The 23,286-nt window shown below is 43.2% G+C and overlaps 1 protein-coding gene across 2 annotated transcripts in view; it reads right to left on the bottom strand.

Moving 5' to 3' along the window:
* Window positions 1-778: 778 nt before the first annotated feature.
* Window positions 779-23,286, bottom strand: part of LOC134355768 (coronin-2B) — a 226,523-nt gene continuing 204,015 nt past the window's right edge. For both annotated transcript variants that reach the window (XM_063066148.1, XM_063066149.1), the window contains exons 10-12: window positions 17,184-17,274; window positions 15,268-15,404; window positions 779-14,010 (exon numbers count right to left, since the gene is read on the bottom strand). In XM_063066148.1, coding sequence (XP_062922218.1) covers window positions 13,879-14,010; window positions 15,268-15,404; window positions 17,184-17,274 — 360 coding nt within the window. In that variant the 3' untranslated portion in view covers window positions 779-13,878. The remainder of the gene's footprint in view (window positions 14,011-15,267; window positions 15,405-17,183; window positions 17,275-23,286) is intronic.

The following is a 23,286-nucleotide window of genomic DNA, read 5'->3' on the forward strand; positions in this document are numbered from 1 at the left end:
AGGGATTTGTCCCAAAATGTCGACTGTACTCTTTTTCATAGATGCTGCCTGGCCTGCTGAGTTCGTCCAGCATTTTGTGTGTTTTGCTTGGATTTCCAGCATCTGCAGATTTTCTCTTGTTTGTTCTAGTGCCTGTTTCCACGTTGTTTAACTCCATAACTCTAAACACCTAGGTATTCATAGCTCTAGGTTCTCGTTGCAATTTACTGTGCCTCGCGTTGCTTTTTGGGGGAACAGTAATGGACACCAGCACAAACACATAAACCCATCCATACTCAACACACATCAACCCACATACACTAACACAAGAAAGCACACAAATACAGAAGCCCTCATACACATATTCGCCAGATGACTCTTCTGCCCCTTCCCCTGTGTTTTCCTCCATCTCCAGGGCAACCTTTAATTCTGCTGTACTATGGTTGCCATGGAGAGAGTTCTTTAAAATTAAGACCTTCTTCCCATGATGCCAAACAGCAAAGATTGAGCAGCTGCGCCCTCTACAGGCAGCTCATTGTGACTCCTCAAGTCACATTTTAACCCAATAAATCAGGATTAAAAACAGCCCTGGAATTTTTAGAAGGTAAGTTTCCAATTTCATGACTTTTATTTCCAAGGTCTCCTAGTTGGGCATGTCAGCAAACAGGTTTGGCATCAAATGAAGGTTCACAATAATTTCTTGTCCTTTGTAATCTTGCATCAAATCTTCTATCTGTCCATAGAACAGCACTGGCCTCACTTCAATGTATGTGAAGAATTTTTTGAGATATTCCTAAGGTTTAAGACAGTGCTTGATGAATCCTGGCCTTTGGTGTGAACAGTTCTATGTAATCAAAGTCTTCAGAACTGAGAAAACAATATTTTATTTGTGTAATCGGTTACAGAGTGCAGTTTATGTGACTTATTTCACGAAAGTAAAATCACAGTGATTTAGACTTCATTAGTTGTTGACAAGGGTATTCACATTACACAGTGATAGTGGAGTAAAATGTACAAGGGCAAAAATAAAATGTACAAAGGTATCACAGAGTCTTTAACTATCATCTATTCAGGGTAATCCACAGCGGGGGATATCTAACTCATTGACTAACCATATATGAAGGCATCAAAACTTGCTGATCCCATTAGATCAGGTAAATTAGCATGGCCTTATAACTAAGTCACCCTCCTTAATAAGTGGCCATTTTAGATCCCAATGTTCTAATATTCTTCCCTCCAGACTCACTTGTAGAATGACTAAAAGGATCCTCCTGCTGAAAGTGTTTCTTGGCTTGCATTCCCTCACCAGAGTCACTTTGGAACCTATGACCTTCTCAGAAAGACGTATATCCTTCTGCAACTATTGTACTCATCCCATTATTTAACATTACCAGCATGCGCGGGGCATGGAGGCTAGAATATATAGGCATTTATGCAGTCCTCCTCCAGGAGATTTCAGTAACTCAGGCAAAGACACAACAGAGCAAGCTACCAATGCTCCACTGAGATCAGCTCACCTTCTGTTGGAGAAGGAGCCCCATGTGCTGTTATATGTCAATCCCTATTCAGCACAGCACATGAAGGTGTCAGAGAGAATTGTGAATAATTGTGTGTTCACAATGTATTGTACTGCTCAGCAGTGCATGAAGGTGTGTGTGTTTGAAGAATTGTGTGCTCACAGTATATTGTGTGGTCTCATGATTTCCCTTGCAAGAATTGACTAAACTTTAGCCTCAGCGTAAAGGACCAATACACCACCAGCTTCATTAGAGTCCGATAGCTAATTTCGACTTGTACTATAATGTTTGCTAATTAATGATTTTATTAGTGCCTTTAGTTAATCATGTCCAGGGCCACAACTGAGTAGCTTACAGGCATAACCAGGCGAGAATGTGCAGGGATAACTGTAATTCAGTTCATATTCCCTTATATCCAATCCCAATCCCTGCGTCCACGTTTGGAATGAGAGCTGCACGTGTAGGTCTGTCAAGTTTCCACATCTTCATTGGTGGACCCACGACAGGTGTACATTAGCAATTTGCATTATTTTTTGGAAATATTTATCTTCAACCAAGTATAGATAAGCATAAGATTTTAGAGTGAGGTATAATTAGTGGAGTTAAGGCTGCGATTATGGATTACCACATTCCAATACCAGTTAAACAGTGCCTTGATTTTATAATTTTCTCCATTTCAAATCTTTCCATCATTTCTATCTCTTTAATCTTCTCCAGTCCTATCAGCACCCAAAAGTATTGGCATCTTCCAAGACCGACCTCTTGACAGTCTGCAGTTGTAATCACAGTGAGGTTACAGGTGGAACACTGAACTGACTCCACAGCCCATGGACTCCCTTTCAAGGACTCTACCACTCGTGTTCTCAGTATTATTTATTTACTTCTTTTAATTTGCGTGATTTGTCTTCTTTCGCACATTGGTTGTTTGTCAGTTTTTGTATATGTATAGCTTTTCATAAATTCCATTGTATTTCTTTATTTTCCTGTAAAGGCCTCTAAGGCAATGAATATGGTGACATACACTTTATGTACTTCAATAATAAATTTACTTCGAACTTTGAATTTTTAGACGGTTGTGGCACGTTTTCAGCTGCCAGGACCTGTTCAACGTTCTATGTTAACCCTGGGACCACAGCCAAGTGTTTTATTCCCCCACATTTATTCCTTTTTAAAATATCTAAACCGGGGGTTCCCAACCCTTTTTTTTTAATGCCATGGACCAATATCATTTAGTAAGGGGACCGTGGACCCCAGGTTAGGAACCTGTGATCTAAACCAATTTTTAAGTGAATAATTTCAGACCACATAAATCCTAGGTGACTGTAATCTCCCCCTCTTGGTGTAAACACAGTGAACGAGACCTTTCTGACTTGGAGATCAATTATCAGTCCTTCCTCATCACTGGATCTAAATTCTGAAATGCGCTTCTTTACAGCACTATGGAAGCACGTCCATCCTTCAAGAGATGGCACATCCCCCAGCTTCACAAGAGCAACAAGAGATAGGTAGTAAATTCTGGCTTTGCCAGCGGTGTTGACAGGCTGACTCAGCCTGTGATAATTCCTGAATGTCTTCCCAGCTCTCAGATCATCACTTTAATAAAATGCTCTCCCGGGGCCCAAGCAAGTATAAGTTTGAAGTGTTTACACTCTGGACTTGTCCATGTATTCTCCCCGTCACTACGTGCAGGCGGAGGGTGAGACAAGCTCCCACACTTAGCCTGGGAGATAACATTTGAGGCTAGCGTTCCTTACATTTATGGAGGGAACGCTCACTGACCCATTTAAGGGATTGAAAGAAATCACACACAGTGGTTGGTTGCTTAGCAACAGGTCCCTCTTCCCTGGAGAATTTCCTGAGATGATACAGCCCTCTGATAGGATTGTTAAGAGGGCTTATGGTGTGTTGACTTTCATAAGTCAGGAGGTTGAGTTCAAGGTCCGCGAGGTGATATTACAGCTTTATAAAACCCTGGTTTGACTATACTTAGAAGGGTTTATTCACTTCCTGTCACCTCAATACAGGAAGGACATGGAAGCTTTTGAGTGGGTGCAGAGGAGATTTACCAGGATGCTGCCTGGATTAGGGGGCATATTTTATGAGCAAAGATTGAGTGAGCTAGGGCTTTTCTCTTTGGAGAGAAGGAGGATGAGAAGTGACCTGATAGAGGCATACATGATGATGAGAAGCATGATCAAGTAGACAGCCAGTGTCATTTTCCCAGGGCGGAAATGCCTAATTCAAAGGGACATAATTTTAAGGTGACTGCAGGAAAGTATGGTGGGGAGGATGTCAGAGATAAATTATTTACAGACAGAATGATGAATGCATGAAACACTGGGCCAGTGGTAGTGGTAGAGACAGATACATTAAGGGCAGTTAAGAAACACTTAGATAGGCACATAGATGAAAGGAAAATGGGGTGCTATGCAAGAGGGGAGGGTTAGATTGATGTCAGAGTAGGTTAAAACATTGGCACAGCATTACAGGCTGAAGAGTCTGTACTGTGCTGTAGTATTCTATGCTCAATCTTCAGTACTTTATTAACTGTCTTAATATTCTAATTTCTCATTATTACACACAGTTATGTTACTTAAAAGCAACTATCTTTAGTGCCATCATGAATTTCAGTCCACAAGCACCAACAGCATCTCTCTCTCTGGAGACCCTTTAAAATTAAAACCAAACTGTTCCGATTCAATCGAAACCTGCTGCCCAATCTCACACACTCTTGGAAGCATTGTCTCCATTTCAAATATTGCTTTCACTTTCAATCCCTCCTCCAAATTGTAGTCAACTTCTTCAGCCCTACAGATCCCATGAAATTTCTAATTCTGGTCTCTCAATCCTTCAAAAAGTTGATCACACTCCCATTATTGGCCGAGGTCGAACAATGGAATCTCTTCCCTGAACTTCTCCAGAAGGTTCTTCAGAAAACCATGCTTTTGTCCTTCAGTTCTGAAACTCTCCATGTGGCTCTGCACTAACTTTTGTTTGGAAGTGCTCCCAGAAAGGGCCTTGGAACTAGATCATCATCATCATTATGTGCCATGTTGTATGACTTAGGTAATCACAGTCTTTCCACGACCATGATTGCTCTTGGTAAATTTTATTACAGAAGCGGTTTGCCATTGCCTTCTGGGCTGTGCCCTTACAAGACTGGTGACCCCAGCCATTATCAACACTCTTCAGAGATTGTCTGCCTGGCATCAGTGGTTGCATAACCAGGACGTGATAATGCACCACCTGCTCCCATGGCTTCACATGACCCTAGTGGAACTAGATAGCTATCTCAATGCAAGGTGATGGAATAACCCACCAAAGGAACATTTGCATGTTGCCATTCAATGGGATTTGATGGACTGCTTAGGCACATGTATATAGCTGGGGTGCCTAAGACTTTTGCACAGTACTGTATCTGTCAACGTGGAGCGGAGTGTGAGTTTGTAAAGGATGTAGGGAGTGGTGAGAGTGGAATGCTGTAGGAGGGATGTGGGACAGGGGGCAGAGGAGTGCCAGGGCAGGGGATGGTACAGCTGCAGACACACCAGGCAAGGTCACTTGAATCCAAACAATTGTGTTATTGATCATTGCAGAATGTCCCTCTGGTGCTTCCTGCCCCCTCCTCTCTCTTGCCTTTTGCCAACCATGATTCCCCTCTCCCTGCCCCCTTCCCACTCTCAGTCCACAGTAGAGACCCATATCAGAATCAGGTTTATCATTACTCACATATGTATTGAAATTTGCTTTTTTTTGTGGCAGCAGTACAGTGCAATACAAAAAAAATCACTACAGAACCTCGCAAAAAGTCTTGGCCAGCAACAGATATCTGCCTAAAATGTTTGCAGAGTACTGTATGCTTAGGTTGTGGTTTTAAATTGCTTTATTATGTGTGTGTCACAGTGATAGCCCAATTTTTGTTTGATATGTTTGTTCTCTTATGCTATCTGAAGATAAAACAGAAAGCAAATATCTAATGCGATGTACAATGCTGAGTTTTGGAGCTGATTGTCCAAGAGGCAGGAGGCACCTGATGACCTTGAACTGTAAATTAAAGAAGAAGAGGCCAGTATGGTACTGGATAAGAATGGAACAACGTAGTGACATCAACCCTGCTCTGACAAGTTGGGACAGAGATACTGATGGGCGTCAAAAACTTGCTAAAATGTTTGTGCAATGTTCCTTAAGATATCAGTGAAGTGTGAAAAGCTAACTAGTTGTCCAATCCCGTACTATCCTCAAACCTTCAGCTCAGCCTGGCCTTCTGAGGGTAATCCAACAAAATTCCACAGCCTAAAAGCTAAAAGCTGCCAAGACCTGAAATAAACCAGAGAGGGTGTCTGACATTCTCAGCCAGCCAAAGGTGTGTGTGGACAGAGGTAGTATGATCATCGAATAAACAGTCATTGATCTGAATCACCAACTCTGTTTCCTTCTCCACATATTCATTGGGTGTATTTAAAGTGGTTGATGGGTTCTTGATTAGTAAGGATGTCAAAGGTTACAGGGAAAAGGCAGGAGTACTGGGTTGAGAGAGATAATAAATCAACCATAATGGAATAGCAGAGCAGACTTCATGGGCCGAATGGCCTAATTTTGCTCCAATGTCTTATCGTCTTATTTCACCTGACTCACTGAGCAGCTGTGTCATTTTCAAAACCTACTCTTCCAGTCTCACCTGCCTTTACCCATCACCTCTGCGTTAAATATACACAATGACTTGGCCTCCACAGCCGTCTGTGGCAATGAATTCCACAGATTCACCACCCACTGGCTGAAGAAATTCCTCCTCATTCCTGTTCCAAAGAGTTGTTCTTGTATTCTACGGCTGTGCCTTCTGGTCCTAGACTCTCCCACTATTGCAAACGTACTCTCCACATCCATTCTATTTAGGCCTTTCTCTCTCCACTTTCACAGTTGGTCCTCAGCATGATTTCTCTATGGTCTTTCTGTAGCTTAGGACCTTCACCTTCATTTCCACCAGAGCTCATAACACTCAAGACAATTTCTAAACCAGCTCTTTTATAAGCCAAGAACCAACAGTGATAAAAGACGTGCATTTCCATCCTCACCCTCAGGATGTCCTTCACAGCCAATGCACTGTATTGTTAGACTGTAGTTACTGTGAATTTTGGGGTTCTGAAGTCAACCAGCAGTAAACTGTAGCCCCGCTGTCCCAGTTCAAAGGGAATTGGGAAGCATGGTAGCATAAACGCTGCTACAGCGCCCGTGATATGGGTTCAATTCCACCAGTGTCTGTAATGAGGTTGTATCTTCTACCCTTGACTACATAGGTGTCTTGCTACATTTCAAAAAAAACATATGGGTTAGTCAGTTAATTGGTCACATGGGTGTACAGTAATTGGGTGGCAAAGCTCATTGGGGTGGAAAAGCCGGATATCTCCGAATAAAAAAGATTAAAATCGTTGAATATATAAACATCTGTGGGATAACTTACAGAAAGGAGCTCCTGGCCAAGATCCCTCTCCTCAGCTAGTGTCCTTTCCTCAGACAACACTATAAAAGAAAACATTTAGCGCCATTCACCTTATTTGCTATTTGAGGGCATCTGTTCCACCAAGGTCCCACCTGTGAGAACTGTTCTGATAGATCTTCCATCAGGTTATTTCCTAATGCTTTCACAAGCTTCAGTTTGCGAGTTCTGGTTGTTTCTGCAGACTGCATTAATATTTATTGAAGCCTCGACCCCTCCAGGGACAGGTGATCAAATTCATCAGTATGTATTGCATAGGCAGTTGTTGAGTCATTAGCTGTAATGTCTGTTGTCATGGGCAGTTCAATGTTTGTTCAATTTCCGCCTTATGTGATTGACACTCCTGTGATCTTTTCAAGGGATCTACTGCATTGCCAATTCTGAACTGGGAAAAAGGGAAGATCATGATGTTACAAACAATTTTTGGGAGAAACTCAGCAGCTGAGCACTATCTATGGACAGAAAGGATTATTGATGTCAATGGAAAAGATTCTGCGGGTGCTGGAAATCCAGAGCAACACACACAAAATGCTGGAGGGACTCAGCAGGTCACCCGGAAAGGAATAAAGAGTTGATGTAGAGGAATAAACAGTTGATGTTTCAGGCTGAGGGTCGTCATCAGGACTGGAATGGAAGAGGGAAGAGGCCATAATGAAAAGTTTGGGAGGGGGTCAGTGGCGGGAGGGGAAGGATAGGTAAAGCCATCTGAGCTGGACAGTAGGTGGGTTGGTAAGGGGGGATGAAGTAAGAAGCTGAGAGGGGATGGGTGGAAGACGTAAAAGGATGAAGAAAGAGGAATCTGATCGGAGAGGAGAGTGGACCATGGGAGAAAGAGAAGGAGGAGGGGCACCAGAGGGAAGTGATAGGCAGGAGAGAAGGGAAGGAGTGGGAGAGGAATGTTGATCTTTTGGGTTGAAACTCTGCATCAGGGATACCTGAAAAGCAGTTTTTGACCTGAAATGTTGGTGATTGCTTCCCCCAACAGATACTTTTTAGCCGTTGAATTCCGAAGTAAGATTATTTTTTGCTCCGGATTCCAGCATCTGCAGTCTCCTGTGTCTCCAAGATAGTGATGCAGCATGATAATAGTGGGTTGTCAGTCCATTTCTCCACTCCTCTCTTTCTAGTTTCTATGGACCTCAGCAAAAAGTGGCTGTAGTAGCTTCTGTCCAAGAATTTCACCTGAGGCATTGGGATTATACCTTCACATGATCTACTGGTTAGTCTGAATCAGTCCAGGGATGTCGAAACAATGCTGGCTCCATTTGCCCATCTTTCCCCATTTTTGTTCAACTTCTCCAATACACAACCCTCTTCCATTGGGCAGAAGATAAATACCACTAGGCTCAAGGACAACTTCTACCCCATTGTTCTACGGCTACCAAACAGTTCCTAGTGCAATAGTTGGACTCTTGACCTCATAGTCTACTTTGTTATGACCTTGCATCTTATTGTTTGCCTGCACTGCAGTTCCTCTGTAGCTGTTAAACTTTATTCTGCATTGTTATTGTTTTACCTTGTTCGACCCCAATGCACTGTTGCAACGATTTGATCTGTGTGCAAGACAGGCTTTTCACTGTATCTTGGTACACGTGACAAAACAAATCAACTATCATTAATTATGTTACCTTGAAAAAGAAAGCAACATAATCAAGGTCCCCTCCTATGGGAACTTTTGAGCAGAAAATCCTACAAAAGGTAGTGGATTCAGCCCCTTACATCATGGGTTAAGCCTTCCCAACCATTGAGCACATCTACATGAAACGTCATAGAAAAACAGCATCCATCATGAAAGATCCTCACCACACAGGCCACGCTCTTGCTGCTGCCATCAGGTAGAAGGTACAAGAGCCTCAGGACTCACACCACCAGGTTCAAGAACAGATCCTGCCCCTCAACCATCAGGCCCTTGAACAAAAGAGGATAACTATACTCATTCTATTTTTGGTGTTCCCACAACCGATGGTCTGACTTTAAGGACTCTTTATCTTGTTCTTTCCTGTTCTTGTCATTTATTACTATTTATTTATATTTGTATTTGCGCAGTTTGTTGTTCATCGACTCTTTTTACAGTTACTGTTCTATAGATTTGCTGAGTATGCCTGCAGGAAGGAGGCTTTCATGACTTTATGTGGTGACATGTCTGTACTCTGATAATACATTTTACTTTGAACTTTGAACTCCTGTCAGGCAAAAGATGCACACAGAACATGAACTATTACAAGTCAATGGGACTAGGTAGTATAACAGTTCGGCACAGACTTGATGGGCCAAAAGGTCTGTTTCTCTACAGTAGAGCTCTGTGACTCTATGAACCACAAACTCAAGGAAAGCCTCTATTCTGCAAGGACTGTCAGACTCTTGAACGGAGCTCTTGTACACTAAAGGACGAACTCTTGATCTCCCATTGTAGCCCTTGTTCTTTATTTGTTCACCTGCACCTCACTTTCTCTAACTGTAACACTTTATTCTACATTCTGTTTTCTTTTTACTACTTTCCTATAATTATACATCACATGATCTGAAGGATGGCAGGCAAAAGAAAAGCTTTTCACTACATCTCAGTCCGTGTGACAATGATAAACCAATATCAATCTCTTTCTCCTTAAAGTGAGGTCTCTGTTAGTCTGCGGGTGTAGCACCTGCTTAACCCCTGATCAGGGTTCATGTGAAGCCACAGGAGCAGGTGGTGGATGGTCGTATGAGCAGCGGGTGCATATCACAAGTCCTGGTTATGTGACCACTGACACCAGGCAGACTATCTCTGAGGAGTATTGATAATGACTGGGGTCACCTGTCTTGTAAAGACACTGCCTAGAAAAAGGCAATGGCAAACCACTTCTGTAGAAAAATTTACCAACAGCAATCATGGTCATGGAAAGTCATACGACACAGCACTTAATGATGGCAATGGCAGGGTGAATAAGCACAGTGTTTTCCCAGGGATAGGATTCAAGAACTACAGGGCCTAAGTTGAAGGTGAGGAGGGAGAGACTTAACAGGAACTTGAGGAACAACTTTGTCACCTAGAGAGTGGTCAGTACTTGAAATGAGCTGCAGAGGAAGTAGCTGAGGCAGGTACATTAACAACATGTAAAAGATACTTGGACAGGTATGTATTTAATAAGTATTTTGAGGAATATGGGCCTAACACTGGCAAAAGGCACTAGCTTGCTTGGACTGGTTTGCATGAACCAGTTGGGCCGAAGGGCCTCTTTCCCCATTCTATGACCTTTATGTTAATTAAAATTTTAAAACAACAAAGTTACATTAATAAACTTCGAAGCAACTGTGTAGTGAAAGCTCCTAACTGTGCCATGGGCAATGCCTGCTGGGTGGAGTGCGATTCTTGTGTGAGAGAGATCAACATTTGGGAAGTGGAGACGCCCTCCTCCTTATCTATCGCACAGAACAGAACTTGTTTTTGCATAAGGACCATAAGATATAGGAGCAGAATTAGGCCATTTGGCCCATTGAGTCTGCGCTGCCATTTCATCATGGCTGATTCATTTTTCCTTTCCGCCCCAATCTCCTGCTTTCTCCCTATGTCCCTTCATGCCCTGACTAATCAAGAATTTATCACCCTCTTCCTTAAATATGCCCAATAAATTGGCCTCCACAGCCACCTGTGGCAACAAATTCTACAGATTCCCACCCTTTGGTTAAAGAAATTCGTCATCATCTCCGTTCTAAAAAGGACGTCCCTCTACTGTGAGGGTGTGTCCTCTGATCTTGGACTCCCTCACCATAGGAAACATTCTATATTTTGCTGTAACCAACACCACTCAGCCCCAAGCTAAGAACTTTTCTGCTCAAGCGTTCACCCTCAATAGAAGAGGCAACCTCAAACCCTTAGGAGCAGTACATCAAATTGTTAGTCACAGGGTCTGTAGTGACCGAGTCATTTACATTAACCCAGCACTAATCCCCCTTTTCTCTCCCCACACTCCCATTAACTCCCCCTGGATTCTGTCAGTCATCTCTGACCTACTAGGGATAATTCATTGTGTCCAACTGACCTACCAATCCATGTGCTTTTGGGACCTGAGAGGATACTGGAGTGTTTGGAGGAAATCCACATGGTCACAGGGAGAACATGCAAATTCCATGAGAGCAACACTGGAGACTGGGATCCGACCTGGATTTCCAAAGCTGTGAGCTAGCTGTACTGTTATGGTTTCCTAAGCTGTTGTAATTTAGCAGCTAAGGAAGGATGTGCTGGCACTGGTGGGTTCACATGAGGTTCACGAGAATTATCCTGGGAATGAAAGGGTTAACATACCCGGAGTGTTTGATGGCTCTGGGCCTGTACTCGCTGTTGTTTAGAAGAGTGAGGAGGGATCTCATGGAACCTTATTAAATATTGAAAGGCCTAGATATAGGCCTATATAGATAGATAGATCTATCTATCTACATCTAGATAGGCCCAGGTCACTAGGACCTGGTGAGGATGTTTCCTGTAGTGAGGGAGTCTAGGACCGGAAGGCACTGCCTCTGAATAGAAAGACGTCCTCTTAGAACAGAGATGAAGAGAAATTTCTTTGGCTAGAGGGTAGTGAATCTATGGAATTCATTGCTACAGATGGCTGTTGAGGCCAAGTCACTGGGTATATTTAAAGCAGAGGTTGATAGGTTCTTGATTACTAAGGGTGTCGAATGCTATGGAGAGAGGGCAGAAGAATGAGTTGAGTGGGATAGTAAATCAGCTATGATGGAAAGGCAGAGCAGACTCGATGGGCCGAATGATCTAATTCTGTACCTACTGTATATCTTACGGTCTAATCAGAATCAAGAGTTAGTGCAAGAAAGGAGTTCAGGGGTTAAAGGTCAGTCACAAGATTGAATAGCAGGGCAACTATGAAGGACTGAATGGCCTCCTTCTTCTAGCTTTATTTTCCCATAAGGCTGTCAGAAGCGTTATTCCGAAGGGTCACTGCCAGGGAAATGGGAGCTGAGGGGGACAACCTCATCACTAAACTGGAAGGGACATTGGACAAAGAAAGAAGAGGGAGGAAAAAAAAGCGAGAGATAGAGATAGAGGGAGAGAGAGAGAGAGAGAAAATAAACAAAAAGAAAGCAAGCCAATGACACACTTTTAGAAGCACTGTTGTGACAGCCAGTTCGTGTGCAGCACACTCCCAGAGACAGCAATCAGTGGTGGCCACAGAATCTCTCTTAGTGAGGATAAACATTCCCCAGTTGTTGCTCTGCTCCCATCCCCCAGAGAGTGCAATTTGATGGCTCCTCCAAGAGAGGGCTGCATGAACACTGTGGTGCTCCCTCAGTATTGCACTGGACTGTCAGCCTCAAGTTTTCCAGCCACAACTCCAGAACCAGGCTTGAACTCAGATTGCAAGTGAGAACGTTGCCAATTAGAGCTGACATGCGTTATACTCAGACCAGGCCAAATGGACCCTGTCCAGCACAGGCCGAGCTGGGCTGGCTCTGTACTTTAACCAGTTCGGGTTAACTTCCTTAATTTTATTGTATCTGTCCTCTGGCAATGTATTGGTCTCTTCTTCCACTTTTCTGGGTTGGGACAAGTCTCACAAAATTTATAGGTGCTCTGGTTTTAATTTTGTATCTAAAGACACTACATAATTCCCAAATTCCAACAGCTAACTTAAGGGTGGCACTGTAGCCTAGTGGTTAGCATAACACTATGACAGTGCCAGTGATCCCTGATCACGGTTCAGTTCCCGCCGTTGTCTGCAAAGAATTTGGACGCTCTCCCCGTGACCATGAGAGCTCAACTGGATGCTCTGGTTTCCTCCCGCGTTCCTGAGATGCAAGTGTTAGGGTTAGTGAGTTGTGGGCATGCTATACATGGAGACACTTGCGGGCAGCCCAGCACAATCCTCGCTGATTTGATTTGAAGCAAACAATGCACTTCACTGTATATTTTGATGTACATGTGATAAATAAAACTAATCTTTACCAATAAATTACAAATAAAGCTCCCTCACCTGGCTTCACCTATCACCTTCCAGCTCGTACTCCTTCCCTTCCCCCCAACTTCTTATTTTGCCTTCACCGCCCTTCCTCTTCAGTCCTGATGAAGGCCCGAAACATCAACTTCTTTATTCCCCTCCCTGGACACTGCCAGACATGCCGAGTTCCTCCAGTATTTTCTATGTGCTGCTCTGGATTTCCTGCATGTGCAGGACCTCTTGTGTTCTAATCTTTAACCTTCTAACTTGTTTGTGGCCACTCATTTATAAGGACAGTTTGAGTCACTGTCCAGCATAGAAGGGAAGGCAGAGTGCCTCCCATACCCCGACTGCGTTAACCTGAGTATCACAAATCATCCGATACACAGGGACAAAGTTAACATGGTGCAGCGTAGCCGGTGCAGTTTGGTGGGTAGATGGGAAAGGAAAGGGTAAGTGGGAACGCGAGGGAGTCTCCAGCTGAGATATGATGCATAGACTGGCGAGGAAGGGCCTGTACCTGCTCTCAGCTCTTTTCCAATAAAACTTCCACCTTAGCAGCTAAATTGGGCAAGGCTTACAAAGACGCTAATTCAGAGGCACCTTGGAGTATTTAATGTAAAACGATGTTAAAATGACTCATTAGCATGCAGAACTTTTAAAAGTATACATGTCTCTGGGCAGCTGATGATGACTGGATCTCTATGGACCATGCTTAGCACTCCAGATACCTGCTGAGGCATAGTGTGCAGACCCGTCGAGCTCTTCTGTTAGTTGTGCATATGGCTAAACATTTTGGAAATCGACATAACTTCCAGTTTCTCTCTCACTTGAGGGTGGTGGGGCAGACTCTGTGGGTTTTAAAGGTCCTATAGCATTCTTACAATCTGCGTATAACCGCTGCTGATAATTCCGCGACATGCCAGAGGGATGAGGAATGGCGGCAGGGACCCCGAGGTCAGGTGCTTTTCGGGACGTTCTGCAGATTCTTGAGTTCCAGTTCCAGTTGGCGTATTCTCACGTCCTTCTGCGTCAGTTCTTCCTTTAGCCTTCGGATCTCGTCTTGCTGTCGGAAGAACATCCGGAGAAGCTGTGTGGAAAAAGTATCAGGCAATTCAGTCAGAGTTGCAAGAAAGTGGATTTCTTCCCCCGGTCAGTTAATCTAAAGGAGGCAGCTCACTGCGGCTTCCTTCAAAATTTCACCCAGTTGACACGGTCTTTCATTGATTCTATTACAGATTAATTGGGTATACCCGCAAGAAAATGAATCTCAGGGTTGTATATGTACTTTGATAATAAATTTACTTTGAACTAATTTGCTTGAACCCCAACCCCTCTCTCTATTGCCTCAGTCACTGCACTGCAATGCAAACATTTTGAATCATTTTTCATAACACTGTTTACATAGTAAATGCATGCAAGTATTTATGTATTTCTACACATTTTATTCTATATCTGTACTTCCAGCTTTATTTTTATATAATTCTTTATTCTGTGTAATTGTACATTGTTGTTAGCTTTTGTTGCATGTCACACCAACACACCACAGCAAGTTCCTAATATCCGTAAATATTTTTTATTATTTATTGAGAAAGGTCCCGAGTTCGAATCCAGCCGGCTCCCCTGCATGCTTTCCATCTGTGCTGGGTTATGAGCTGGTGATCTCTGGAAACTCACCCGGCAGAAGGCAATGGCAAACCACTGCTGTAACTTGCCTTGTACGCGGTTCCGCTCTACGTCAGAGAGGCGTGGAAGGAAATCATCCGCTAACCGGAGAAACTCCCGATGCAACATACCTTTCCTTTTTATTGAGATACAGCTTGGAATAGGCCCTTCTGGCCATTCGAGCCACGCTGCCCAGCGATCCCCCCATTTAATCCTAGCCTAATCACGGGACGATTTACTATGACCAACTAACCTAACAACATCCTTGGACTGTGGGAGGAATCCAGAGCACCCAGAGGAAACCCACACAGTCATGGGCAGATCATACAGACTCCTTACAGACAGCGGTGGGAATTGAACCCACGTTGCCTGTACTGTAAAGCATCGTGCTAACCACTACGCTACTGTGCTGCCCTTACACAATGGTGCGGAATTGAACTCTGAACCCCGGAACACCGCAAGCTGTAGCAGCATCACGCTAACTGCTACACTACAGTGGCGCCCACTGTTGCTCCATTTTCCTTCTCTTTGAAAGGCCGAACATTTAATCAAGAGCTTGCTCTGCGCCCCATGCATGAGAAGGGTCAGGGATTTGACCCATCCTCAGAAACTCACAGGGGAGATATGGGAACCCATGAAATGGCAAGTTTAACTGCATGTTTCCGCGTGTCAGCAGACCCACCTCGTTCTCTGTCCGAGGTGGTACGTTTTCCAGTAGATCGATTCCATTCACCACCACACTTTTCTTGTCCTTTTTTGGTGGCTTGAAAGCAATATTTGTGGATTTGTAACCTTCCTTCAAAGACATTAGGATCGGATCTGTAAGGACAAAACCACAGAGCAGATGTGCCAGAGGAAAAGGAGCTACTAATTCCTGCCTTAGATCACAAAATATGAATTAACTTTCCTCTCAAAGACCCATTTGTTAAACAAATGAAAACCATTTTCTACTATGGTGCAAACATACACTCATCCGCCACTTTATTAGATACCTCCTGTACCTCATAGAGAGGCAACTGAGTGTATATTCATGGTCGCAAACATGAGGAAATCTGCAGATGCTGGAAATTCGAGCCACACATACAAAAAATGCTGGTGAACGCAGCAGGCCAGGCAGCATCTATAGGAAGTGGTACAGTCGTTGTTTTGGGCTGAGACCCTTCGTCAGGATTAACAGGACCTCTTCTTTCAGTTAGCCCTGATGAAGGGTCTCGGCCCGAAACATCGACTGTACCTCTTCCTATAGATGCTGCCTGGCCTGCTGCGTTCCACCATCATTTTTGTGTGTGTTGCTTGTATATTCATGGTCTTTTGCTGCTGTAGCCCATCCACTTTAAGGTTCGACTTGTTGTGCATCCAGAGATGCTCTTTTGCACACCAATGTTGTAACATGTGTTATTCGAATTACATTCGCCTTTCTGTCAGCTTGAACCAGTCTGGATATTCTCCTCTGACCCCTCCCATTAACAAGGCGTTTTTGCCCACAGCTGCTTTCTGAATGTTTTTTGGTTTTTGCACCATTCTTGGTAAACTCTAGAGACTGTTGTGCATGAAAATCCCAGGAGATCAGCAGTTTTTCCGAGATACTATAACCACTCCGTTTGGCACCAACAATTATTCCATGGTTAAAGTCACATTTCTTCCCCATTCTGGTGTTTGGTCTGAACAACAACTGAACCTCTTGACCATGTCTGCATGCTTTTACGCATTGAGTTGCTGCCCCATGATTGGCTGATTAAATATATGCATTAATGAGAAGGTATACGTGTGCCTAATAAAGTGGCCACTCAGTGTATCTTAGAGGAAAATTCAGCACATTATTTCAGGATAAACAACAATAATAATGTGCATTTATGTAGTGCCTTTAATGATGAAAAGTGTTCTATTGAAGCTATGAATGCATCATCAAAACAAATTGAAACCTATTAAATATTTTAAAAATATATTATTCTTCTAGAAACATGAAACTATAGAAACATTAGCAATGGAAACCATTCAGTCTGTTGTTCTGGTCTGGCTCTTCATAAAGCTGTCTGATTGATCTCACAGCCCTATTCTTTTCTGATAGCCCCGAAATTCTTTTGAACAATTCTTTAAAGGGAAAATGATATAAATCTAACTTAACTTTATTTTTCTGACAGAAACCAAGCTTTTCCTTCAGTTTATGGGGTTCACCGTGGGTCACTGCAGGACAGGCCCTCTTTTTGTTACTACTGTCAGGGAGGAGGTACAGGAGCCTGAAGACCCACACTCAATGATTCAGGAACAGCTTCTTTCCCTTGTCATGAGAATGGGGTCCATGAACCTTTGATCACTACTTTGTTATTCTTTTGTTTACACTATATATTCATTTATATCATTTATAATATATTTATGTCTTTATACAAAGTACTGCTACTGCAAAACAACAAATTTCATGTCACTTAAGTCTGTGATAATGCACCAGATTCTGAGTAGGTTTCATGACTAACAACAGAAAAGGCCCAGGTCCATTCACCGGTATGTCCCTTTATTTGACCTCTGACATCACAGTCCCATGAACAGCGGTGGGACTATCGGTGAAGTTGGCACAGAAAAGTGAATATTAAAGAATCACACCTCTGTTCATTCCACTTAGCCACTCTTCTGCCGTTAGAGCAGGCTCAGTCCCTGGTGTCATTGGGTAAATGTCTTCCTGGTATGTTTCAGACTGAAAAACAACAAAAACAATCAAACACAGTGAATTAGAAGTGGTCACAAGGAAGACCACCCAATGCCTGTTTATTTATTTACAGATAATTTATTTGGTTCTTCCAGCCCTCCAATTGTGCCGTCCCAGCAAGGCTCAACAACCCTGGTTTAACCCCAACCTAATCACGGGACAATTTACAATGACCAATTAACCTATTTCTGCATGGACAGATTAATTTACAATACTGCACAAAAGTCTTAGACACATATAATTTGCTAGGGTGCCTGAGGTTTTTGCACAGTACTGTAGTAATTTTATATATTTCACTATACTCCTACCACAAAAAAAAATTTAATGACATATGTGAGTGATGATAAACCTGATTTTGATATGGGTGTCTGTTATGGACTGAGAGTGGGAAGGGGGCAGGGAGAGGGGAGCCAGGGTTTGGAAAAGGGAAAGGGAGAGGAGCGGGAGAGGGAAGTGAGTGGGAAGCTCCAGAGATACATTTTGTAATGATCAATAAACTCATGGTTTGGAATCAAATGACCTTGCCTGGTATCTCAGGGCTGGGTGTGTCTGCACCCTTACACCCCTCTACAACCTCTCCTCCCCGTCCCGGCACTCCTTCTCTGCCACCTGTCCCACATCCCTCCTGCGATACGCCATCCTCACCATTCCCAGCATCCTTCTGCTACCGCCGGATTTACAAACTCGCTCTCTGATCCACATTGACAAATACAGTACTGTGCAAAAGTCTTAGGCACCTTAGCTATATATATATATATATATATATGTGCTTAAGACTTTTACACAGTTCGGTATCTCACAAAAAAACCTGCCTATTACCAGTCACCCAGGACCTCAAACTAACCAAGAGAACCCTGCAGGTAGCACAGTTCAAGAAAGACCTTGTTAAAATATTTGAACGCTGGCATGTTCCCAATATCAATGAGGCAACTTTGGGCCTGTAGTCACTGGAATTTAGAAGAATGCAGGGGGATCTCATTGAAACCTACTGTGTGTTGAAAGGACTAGACAGGGTGGATGTGGAAAGGATGCTCCCTATGGTGGGGGTATCCAGAACTAAAGGGCACAGCCTCAAAATTGAGGGGTGATCTTTTAGAACAGAGATAAGGAGGAACGTTTTTAGCCAGAGAGTAGTGTATTTGTGGAATGCTCTGCCACAGACTGTGGTGGAGGCCAAGTCCGTGGGTATATATAAGGCGGAAGTTGATAGTTTCCCATCAGTCAGAGCATCAAAGAATATGGCGAGAAGGCATGTGTATGGGGTTGAGTGGGATCTGGGATCAGCCATGATGGAATGGTGGCACAGACTGGATGGGCTGAATAGCCTAATTCTGCTCCTATGTCTTATGGTCCTATGGTCTTAATATCCTCCCCTCCATTAAGGACATCTTCAAGGGGTGGTGCCTCGAAAGGTAGTATCTGTTTCTAAAGACCAAGCCATTACGACCATCGAGGAGGAGGTACAGGAGCCTGCGGGCCCACTCTCAATGATTCAGAAACAAGTTGGGTTCGGCACAGTAGCCCAGTGATTAGCATAATGGTATTGGAGTGGCAGTGGCCCGGGTTCAAATCCCACTGCTGTCTGTAAGGATGTTCTCCCCATGACCACAAGGGTTTCTTCTGGGTGCTCCAGTTTCCTCCCAAATCCCAAGGCCGTACCGGCGAGTGGGCTAATTGGTGACTTGAGTGGGCGTGTTGGGCCAGAAGGACCTGTTTCACAGCTGTATCTCTAAATTAAAAAAACATTTTCCCACTCACATCACATTTCCGAGCATTCCATGGACCCACGAACAGTACCTCATTATTTTCTGACACTGTTTATTTAATCTTGTATTTTATCGTAACTTTATGTCCCTGCACTGTACCACTGCCACAAAGCAACAGATTTTACGTCATCTAAGTCAGTAGTTAATCTGATGCTGCTACACTGCGACGGAAGGAAGCTGCGCCACTGGTTGTCACCGAGTTACAACAGGATTCCGTTCCTGTGACCTGTTTGTGATGTTGACAGTCTGCGAGTCGGAAACGTGGCTGCAGAGCGAGTTCCCACATGACCGATGATGCCTGCACCCCCACAGCAGCTGGCAAACCCATCCTATCGCTCTCCCGGATTCCTCTTTGCACTCAGCTCTCCCCACCATCGGCGCTATTCACACCTGGCGCTGCCTCAGGAAAGCAGCATCTATCATCAAAAATCTCCACCATTCAGGCCACACCATCTTCTCACAGCTGCCACCGGAGAGCAGGATAAGCCTGAGGTCCCGCAGCACCAAGTTCAGGTACAGCCACCAATTTCTCTTCAACCATTTGGTTCTTGAACCCACCAGCAAAACCCTAATCCAAGGGTGGCAGACATTTTTTTTGAGAGTGTGTGCCCGAATTGGTTACAATCTTCTAAAAAAAACTCTCACGTCCCGTGGTAATTCTGAGCAGAGATTATCACTTGTTATGGCATTAGTAACTAATTATGGAAATTTTTAAGGAAAAAAGGATGAGTTCTGTCACAACCATGGATCCTGCCTTGAGGTCTATGCGCCAGTGCAGTTGGGCTGCAGAACAGGTTTAACAATTGTGCTCGTGATATGCACGTTCCAGCTAATTACTCTTTCATTTTGGTGGATTATTGTTTTCTTTTCTTTTGAATTCTGCAACGGTTCTCATTATAGTCAGTGAAATGTTGACCTGCCTGAGTCTCTGTCTCTTTCTCTATGTACTTGGGCCATATAAGACCATAAGATGTGGGAGCAGAATTGGGTCATTTGGCCCATCGAGTCTGCCCTGCCATTTCATCATGGCTGATCCATCTTTCCTCTCAGCCCCAACCTTCTGCCTTCACCCCTGTATTCCTTCATACCCCAACTAATCAAGAATCTATCAACCTCACCTTAAATATACATAAAGACTTGGCCTCCACGGCTGCCTGTGGTAATGAATTGCACAAATTCACCACCCTCTAGCTAAAGAAATTCCTTTTCATCTCCGTTCTAAAGGGACACCCCTCTATTCTGAGGCTGTGTCTTCTGGTCTTAGACTCCCCCACCACAGGAAGCATCCTCTCCACATCCACTCTATGAAGGCCTTTCACTATTCGATAGGTTTCAATGAGGTCACCCCTCATTCTTCTGAATTCCAGAGGAATCAAACACTCTTCATATGACAAGCTGTTCAAACCGCAATCATGTTTGTAAACTTCCTTTGAACCCTTTCCAGTTTCAGCACATCCGTTCTAATGTAAGGGGCCCAAAACTGCTCACAATACTCCAAGTGAGGCCTCACTATTGCTTTATAAATTCTCAACATTACATCCTTGCTTTTATATTCTAGTCCTCTCGAAATGAATGCAAACATTACATTTGCCTTCCTCACCACAGACTCAACCTGCAAAATAACCTTTAGGGAAGCCTGCACAAGGGCTCCCAAGCCCCTTTGTGCTTCAGAATTTTGTATTTTCTCTCCATTTAGAAAATAGTCAACCCTTTCATTTCTTCTTCCGAAGTGCATGACCATACACTTCCCGACACTGTATTCCATCTGCCACTTCTTTGCCCATTCCTTTAATCTATCTAAGTCTTTCTGTAGCCTTTCTACTTCCTCAAAACTACCTGCCCCTCCACCTACCTTCATATCGTCTGCAAACTTTGCAACAAATCCATCAATTTCATCATCCAAGCTACTGGCATATAACATAAAAAGAACTGGTTCCAACACAGACACCTATGGAACACCGCTAGTCACTGGCAGCCAACCAAAGGTTCCTTTTTTATTCCGACTCTTCGCCTCCTGCCAATAAGCCACTGCTTTATCCATGCTAGAATCCTTCCTGTACTGCCAAAGGTTCATAGCTTGTTAGCAGCCTCATGTGTAGCACCTTGTCGAAGGCCTTCTGAAAATCCGTACACAACGTCAACTGATTCTCCTTTGTCTATCCTGCTTGTTATTTTTTCAAAGAATTCCAACACGTTTGTCAGGCAAGATTTTCCCTTGAGGTTACCATGGTGACTACGGCCTATTTTGTCAAGAGCCTCTGAGTACCCAAAGACTTCATTCTTAATAAATGACTCCAATATCTTCCCAACCACTGAGATCAGACTAAATGGCCTATAATTTCCTTTCTTCTGTCTTTCTCCCTTCTTGAAGAGTGGAGTGACATTTGCAATTTCCCAGTCTTCCAGAACCATTCCAGAATGTAGTGACTCTTGAAAGGTTATTCCTAATGCCTGCATGATCTCTTCACCCACCTCTTTCAGAACCCTGTGGTGTATACCAACTGGTCAAAGTGACTTAATCTACCCTCAGACCATTCAGTTTCTCAAGACCCTTCTCCCTGGTAATGGTAACTTCACACACTTCACGATCCCTGACATCTGGAACTTCCACTATACTTCTTGAGTTTTCTGCAGTGAAGGCTGATACAAAATACTTATTCAGTTCATTTGCCATTTTCTTGTTCCCATTACTACCTCTCCAGCATTGTTTTCCAGCAGTCATATCCACTCTCGCCTCTCTTTTACACGTTTTGTATCTGAAGAAACTTTTGTTATCCTGTTTAATATTATCGGCTAGCTTACTTTCATATTCCATCTTTACCTTCTTAGTGAGTTTTTTGGTTGCCTTCTGTTGGCATTTGTAAGCTTCCCAATCCTCTGACTGCTCTATTATATGTCCTTTCTTTTGCTTTTACATTGGCTTTGATTTCTCTTGTAGCTGCGGTTGTGTCATCTTGCCTTTAGGATACTTCTTCCTCTTTGGGAGGTATATATCCTGTGCCTTCTGAATTGCTTCCAGAAATTCCAGCCATTGCTGCTCTGCCGTCATCTCTGCCAGTGTAGTTTTCCAATCAATTCTGGCCAACTCCTCTCTTGTACTTTTGTAATTCCCTTTACTCCATTGTAATACTGATACATCTGACTTTAGCCTGTCCTTCTCAAATTTCAGGGTGAATTCAATCATATTATGATCACTTACCCCTGAATGATCTGACTTCATTTTTTTTTACTAACAGAGCAACACCACCCCCTCTGCCTTCCTGCTTGTCCTTTCAATACAATGCTTATCTTTGGATGTTAAGCTCTCAGCTATAACTTCTTCCATTCATTAATCAAGTGATGCCTTCAACATTGTACATGTCAATTTGTAACATACCCGAACATTTTAACAAGTTCTGCTCCATATTCACTAGTATTTATTGTTTTACTATTAATAACAGAGACAGATTATAATAAATGAAGCATTTCAGAAAACCTGATGAAAATTTATTAATATTCATATTTTAAAAAGACAATTGAAAAATGAATAATCGTGGAGGTGTTATTCTACATGCAGTATTTACTCTTATTATCACTGAATATCCAGTGCTCACTCACAAATGACAAGAAAAAAATCAGCTGAGTGAAGCCAATGCCATCTGTCCCAGCTGTTCATTATACAAATACCGATGCATACACCTGTCAGTGAAGATTTTGCAACGTCATGTGTTCTTGCAACCATCTAGTTGGCACCCAAGCCAGCATGACACATTTGTTGTGAAAATATCTCGTAACTCATGGGCTGTAAAAAATCATTAACAGCTTCACTTGGCAGTAAAGATAATCATTATGCATCTTTTTATTATATGTGGGGTTTAAAGAATCGAGGGGAGGTACTCTATGTCAGGTGCCAACAAAGTTTTTTGCGTGCCATCTTGGGCACACTTGTCAGAGGTTTGCCAGCCTGGCCCAAATCATCTCAGTTTAGCAACATTACGACCATCTTGCTCACTCTACACTAAAATGTGTTCGTTCTTGTAAAAATTGTATATAATTTATGTTTAATTAATATTTTTCCTGTGAATGCTGCTTACATGATGCAATGAGCCAGCGATGCTGCCGCAAGTAAGCTTTTCGTTGCACCTGTGCATACGTGTATTTGTGTATCTGACAATAAACTCGACTTTGGCTTGGACTTGTATGTACATAATCTGGGGAAGGGTCTGTACAGTACTGTGCAAAACTCTTTGGCACA

This window comes from Mobula hypostoma, chromosome 13, assembly GCF_963921235.1.
Source record: "Mobula hypostoma chromosome 13, sMobHyp1.1, whole genome shotgun sequence".
In the NCBI taxonomy this organism is placed as follows: Eukaryota; Metazoa; Chordata; class Chondrichthyes; order Myliobatiformes; family Myliobatidae; genus Mobula; species Mobula hypostoma.